The sequence below is a fragment of the Sitodiplosis mosellana genome, unplaced genomic scaffold (assembly GCF_009176505.1).
Source record: "Sitodiplosis mosellana isolate CC-2019 unplaced genomic scaffold, AAFC_SMos_1.0 Smas_scaffold_2506, whole genome shotgun sequence".
In the NCBI taxonomy this organism is placed as follows: Eukaryota; Metazoa; Arthropoda; class Insecta; order Diptera; family Cecidomyiidae; genus Sitodiplosis; species Sitodiplosis mosellana.
In genome coordinates this window covers 1,824-8,453 of record NW_022597748.1, presented here as the reverse complement: position 1 = coordinate 8,453, position 6,630 = coordinate 1,824, and the positions used below count along the sequence as shown (strand labels likewise).

General features: G+C 37.3%; 1 protein-coding gene across 1 annotated transcript; it reads right to left on the bottom strand.

Moving 5' to 3' along the window:
• Positions 1 to 1,178: 1,178 nt before the first annotated feature.
• LOC129571452 (uncharacterized) lies at positions 1,179 to 4,244 on the bottom strand. Its single transcript, XM_055451248.1, has 4 exons — positions 4,025 to 4,244; positions 2,811 to 2,920; positions 2,575 to 2,669; positions 1,179 to 1,220 (listed from the first exon to the last, which is right to left on the bottom strand). The coding sequence occupies exons 1-4, from the start codon at positions 4,183 to 4,185 to the stop codon at positions 1,194 to 1,196; spliced, it is 393 nt and encodes a 130-aa protein (XP_055307223.1). The 5' UTR covers positions 4,186 to 4,244; the 3' UTR covers positions 1,179 to 1,193.
• Between the last annotated feature and the right edge of the window lie 2,386 nt (positions 4,245 to 6,630).

The window sequence follows — 6,630 nt, the reverse complement described above, 5'->3', positions numbered from 1 at the left end:
ATAAAGCACATTGACGCGGTCACCTCGAGAGCTACAGCAGCCTTGGGATTCATCAAAAGATTTTGTTACGACATAACCGACGTTCAAACGCTCAAAACACTATACTACGCACTGGTTCAGTCTCATCTTGAGTACTGCAACGTTGTATGGCCACCAACCTATGCCTTACATATCGACAAGATCGAGAGTGTTTTGAGAAAGTTCACACAGTTCGCCCGAAGAGAGTATCGTACAGCAGCCAATGGATACAACATCCCGAATATAACAAGCGACTGGAAGCTCTGAGCATGACTTCGTTGGAACGTAGGAGAGTATGTTGAAGTATGAGTAATTTAGTACGAAACATGTTATTGTGAACAGGCCTTGCACTTTACTCTCTGTGTGACAGCTATGGAACTGTCAAGTGTTCTACTCTCATTCGTTGCACAATAGCCGATTGAAACACATCAACCACATTCATTTTCTCAATAAAGTTTTTCTCATTATTTTGTTGAATCATATTTGTTGCGTATAATTTAATTATATTTCATCGACAATAATTTAGATCTTCAAATCTTCTGAAAGTGAACGCTTCAATTGTGTTCATGTATGACATCGTTAATGGGAACGCAAATTGTCCCAATGTACGCAACGACATAGCAATAGGAGAGAGCGTACGAACGTTACGGCACACTGACTACCTTAAGATCAAAGAAAAGCTCATGGACAAGCAAACCAAAGCTCAAGTGCCACAAATCTGCAAATATGCAAATGAAGTGGCTGATCCATTCAAAAATTCAACCACTCGTGCTAGCTTCATCACATCGAAAATTTAATATAAAATACTGAAAAATTTGCATACAAATATTGTTACATTACTGTGATTTTTTTTACATATTTCTTTTATTATAGCTACATTGACTGTGATATAGCCATCCTTTGAGTTGGTGATTGTTCTGGCCTATTATTTGTATGTAATGGAAACTAGTTTAGTTTAGTCAATGTTCAGGCCAAAATCACTTCAACCATATATACTGAATACCGTATATTGTATAAACACAAAAGATCAGGTTTTTCACGACTCTTGGAGTCATTTTCCTGCAAAACTAACTCGTCATTCAGCCAGCTTTTGGCGGTGTAAATAAATAAATAAATAAATAAAATGGCTCTGAATAGTTCGCGTTCGCGTCCGAGCTTTTTGTTCGCCGGATATCTCAAAAAGTTGACGAAATAATTGAGATCTGTAAAGAGGCAAAAGTTTTGGCATGTTAAGACGAAGCTTCCGATTGATTTTGAGTCCATTCTAACTTTCCAATTTCGTACCATGTGCCTCCGACTGAGGACCTGAAAACCCTTAAAAAATGACACTTTTGTAGCATTTTGCAGGGTTTTGGCAAGCAAACTGATGATTTTTTGCAAAAATAATGGAAGCCTTCGAACAACCGAACACTTACTTGCCCATAAATTTGGTCCAAAATCGAGATTTCTTGAAATTTTTGAAATTCTGTTCGAAAATGACACTTTTATATGGAAAATGGTCAAAATAGTTATTTTTCAAGGTCAAAAGTGCTATGAAAAAAGTTTTTTTTGAAATTTTGCTTAAACATTAAGCGGGAGGTAAACTAAATTGCTGCGGAGCGGAAAAGTTTGGATTACGTAGGGGGAGTATGTGTAAGTTGACCCACCCCGCCGATTTTGTATTTTGACCTACAAATCGTCAATTTGGCTAGTCTCAATCGATTTAGAAACGTCAAAAACCAATATAAAAGTAGTTCCCAAGAGTGAATACGCTTCTTGAACGGCTCGGATCGGCTCATAAAAAAATTTGCAAAAAAAAAAATCATTTTTACAAAAACTAAGTTTTTTCGGACCATCATCAAGAAGACAATTTCAAAGATATCAGCAAAGCGAGTATAAGCTTTCTTTACTAGTTTTTCGTGTATTTTCATAATCCGTAGTCATTTCACAAATATTATTACATGGCGAAATTCTTTCCGTGCATTTTTGTTTTTACAACCAAAACTAATGAATTTCCTGATCAAATTGTAGCTTTTTCGGCTCTCTTTCCAATGGTATATCAAGTGTGCATTTATCTTCATTCCATAAAAAGTTATGACTAAAATGATTAGTGCGAATCAACCTACACATAACTCCCCTATGTAATTAGTTTCATTTTGGAATTTGTTTTCATGACAAAAATTGGGAAAAGAATAACTTTGACATCCTCGTCTAATACCATTGATTTTATATGTAAAATAACAAAAAGAAACGACAAAAGTGACCTCTCGTAGCGGCACAGTTGAAACTATCGAAACAAACACAATTGAACATGTCATTTTCATGTTCAGTGTTGGTTCTGTTGTTTACCGTATAGCCGGAGAGAGATGTCTACAGCTTAGTGGTGTTGAATGACATTCAACACCCATGAATTTTGATATAACAGTTTGACGGATTGGGGCAGCTATCGTGGTTTACGATTGGGATGTATGCGTCCCTATTGGAATATCCTTTACAAACAGTCTTTTTATTTTCGTTGCTGCTTTTCATAAAGTTGGAAATCTATCATGAATCTATTTGATTTTAGAATAAACTTACGGAACTGTATCCATTGTAATTTTTGATACCAATATGTGACGGCAAAGTTGAAGATTTGTTGCCAATTTTCGGATTCGAACGAAATGTATGAATCGCTATATTCAATAAATAAACATAAAAAAATACATAACTTTTGAATTAGATCTCTCAATCTCGTAAACAAAAAATGTCTAGCTTCTATAAACATAGAAGGCTTGCCAATTCGAATCCCTTAATATAACACGCGATAAACTTACCATTGTAACTAGGTGTAGTTCCGAGTGATCTTCCAACTGAACCCCTATAGCTAGTTGCTCTATCGAATGTAGCGTCATCATCAAAAAATGGTTTTTGGTGGTCCAAATGCCTAAAAAACGAAGAACATGGGAACTTTTGATCTATAACGAATATATGGAGGAGAGGTTTGTTAGTTGAGCCGGCTTGTAAGTTGAGCCACCCATGATATTTCATATTTTGAAAGCGAAATATACAAAAATTTGGACAGTCGTCGAGCGAAAATGCTCTTCAGAAATAGCTCATACGAGCATAGTGTACAATATAATCAAATAAAAAACCTTTAACAAAGTCAATTCTCGTGCCGAAATCGAACACAAAACTAGTGATATCAATTTCAAAAAATCATTTCGGAGCGATTTCAATTTTCCTATTTTGCATTCTTCCAACTAAAGCACAAAACGATGTATTTCTTCTTACATCACTTCATAAGTGTTATACATCATTTTAAAAATTTGTTCATTTGTCCTAATTTGAAATGTCCGTTTGTCCCTTTTGGCAATGGGACATCAGGACAAGATGTCCGTTTGTCCTAATTTGAAATTGGACATTTGGACAAATGTCCGTTTGTTCCAAATCAATAAAAGGACGAACGGACGAACAAATTTTGTCCCTTTGCCACCTTTAGGCTGGGCACAGTGGCCATTGAAAGGCAATTTTTTGAATTTTCAAAGGCTGGCCAAGATGGCGGCCAAATCGAAAAGTGGCGGGACAAAAAAGTCTTAGTTTTTGAGATACTTCAATGCCTGAAAGTTTGAAAAAGATCGGGCAAAAACTACGGACGAACGGACAGACAAATCTATTATCTCAGAATAATTGGTGGGGACGGCAAAGAAAATTTTCAAATGGCCATAACTCATGGGCAGATGGTCCGAAAAACATGTTTCGATTCCCAAGTTTGAATGCATTTTCTGGGCCGATGAGCCAGGGGCTTTCTAGCGATACTTCATTCATACCAGATGGCCTTTTAGAAAAAAAGTTTGAAATTGCGTGTATATATAGGCGAGTTTGACTTTTAGCACTAGGGTGCTTTCGTCACTCGCGCCGGCTGTGATGATCTGGTTCTATTTGGCAGCTCTGAACAAGAATTGCAGAACAGTATCAATTGTCATAACAAATGTATTTACAATGTAAATTTTACATAAAAAAAATCACCTCTGAAAAAAATTATTCATACCTTGAAGGTGAAGCACCAATAGGTGATTCATATCTCATGCGATACATCAATTCTTTGGAGGCCGAAGGAGTTCGTGATGCATTTCTAGGGTCGATGTGGTGTTGTTTCCATTTTCTGAACTTGGCATGTTCCTTTAAATCTTTTAGTATAACTGCTCCCATTCCAGACTTGATTTTCTTCAATTCTTCTTCTTCTTTTTTCAGATGGCTATTATCAAAAGTAGAATGAGGTGATTCAATTTAATAAGTAATTTAAAAATGTCATTTAGTAAGGAGAAGGGATAGAATTCAATATTTGAATTCTATACCACGCTGAAGTTTTGATTTATATGTATGTGTATATACCACACCCGCGATCTTAGGAGCATGCTCAATTATTCGAGATTGGTCGTTGTTTTTCGCGGAAACGGCAGCGACAATAACAAGTTCTTCAATGCAAATAACCTTTACTGACACGACAAACTTTATTTCGCTCCACCACCTTTAGAGTGGGACCAAATACCAGAATATCTCTTTTCTGAATGAAGGTTAAACTACTCTATTTTTTCTAAAATTATTCACGTCGATTACGGATACTGGAGTACTTCAAAAGGGATTCGGCAAATAAATGGTTTGGAAGACGACAAATATTGGGGTGGTAACAGATGGCTCCAGCGGTAAGTGCTGGTAAAAAATATCAGCTCCAAAACGTCATACGGTAAGCTTGGGCATCTGTCAACAACACTGCATCGTTAGATTTGTGAATTTTTATCGACATCATATTTTTTTTCAATTGAAAATGTCAACTTTTGAGCCAAATTCGCGTCATTTGCGGGAAGTTTTGCTTTTCTTCTTTAATTCGAAGAAATCTGCAGCTGAGGCCCATCGATTGCTGTCGGATATTTATGGTGAAGCCTCTTTTGGTCAAAGAACGTGTCGTGAGTGGTTTCACCGCTTCAAAAGTGGCGATTTTGACATCGAAGACCGGCATGGTGGTGGAAGAGAGACAATTTTCGAGGACGCCGATTTGGAGGCATTGCTGGATGAAGATCCATGTCAAACGCAAGAAGAGCTCGCGGAATCATTGGGAGTCACGCAACCAGCCATTTCGAAACGATTGAAAGCATTGGGATTCATCCAAAAGCAAGGAAATTGGGTGCCACACGAATTGGAGCCAAGACACGTCGAAAGACGATTTTGCATGTCTGAAATGTTGCTGGAACGGCACAAAAATAAGTCGTTTTTGCATCGTATTGTGACTGGCGATGAAAAGTGGATCTACTACGATAATCCAAAGCGCAAAAAATCGTATGTCAATCGCGGCCAACCAGCCAAATCGACGCCAAAGCGAAATATTCACGTTTCGAAGGTAATGCTCTCTATTTGGTGGGACCAGAAGGGAGTGGTGTACTGGGAGTTGCTTCCAAGTGGTCAAACAATCAACGGACCTCTCTACCGAACACAATTGATACGTTTGAAGCGAGCATTGAAGGAAAAACGGCCAGAATGGGAGACCAGACACGAGTCATTGATTTTCCACCATGACAATGCTCGGCCACATATTGAAGCATCGGTCAAAACCTACTTGGAAAATAGCGGATGGGAAATTTTGCCTCACCCACCTTATAGCCCAGACCTTGCTCCTTCCGACTACCACTTATTTCGATCGATGCAGAACGCCCTTACCGGAATACGCTTCACTTCAGTCGAAGGAATCAAAAATTGGCTTGATTCGTTCCTGGCCTCAAAAGACGAGAAAGTTTTTTGGGACGGAATCCATAAATTGCCTGAATTGTGGGGAAAAGTCATAGCTTCCGATGGACAGTACTTTGAATAAATTATACTGTACACATTTTTCACAATAAAGCCTCAAAAATTGAAAAAAAAACGGCGGAAGCAAAGTTATACACCCAATACAATGATTTCATAATACATGTATTCATATATAGTGTGTATCAGGGGACGAAGATCTTGGCGTCATCATTGACAAAACATTTTCTTCTACACGTTTATGGACGCACACTTCATAGGCAATAACGACGCTTTTATTCATCATTACAGTTTGGCAGTCATCATCATGAAGAGATTGCAGAAATAGATGAATATTCAAATCTTGGCAAATTTGCCGAAATGACTTCGGGTAGGGCGATTTCAATTGTAGATTTTATGTACTTTAATGTACAATCAATTTCCGACCACTACAATAACTGTAGGTGCTTCTACAATTATTTTCGGGCCACTACAATTAATTCTTGGTTATTAAAACACGTTTTATAGCAGTTTATAGCAGTTTTATTCCCATATTAAATATTAAACTCCCCTGGAGCCAAATAAGTTGTTGAAAAAATCAAGGATCAAATGACTGATTTGAATTCTAGGAAGATTCAGTTTGTGGAAATTTCAATTTGTGGCCAAGATTTGAGTATTACCGATTTTGGACCAATTTTCAAGACTCGTCCCGATATCGAACGAACGGGCAGACATATTTGAAAACAGACAATTGATTTGAATTCTACAATTTATCTACAAATTTTTGGAACCATTCTTCATTCGAAAAAAAATTCGATTTGTGGAAAATACGTTTTTTGACCAAGATTTGAGTTGTCCCATTTTATAGCAGTTTTTCGA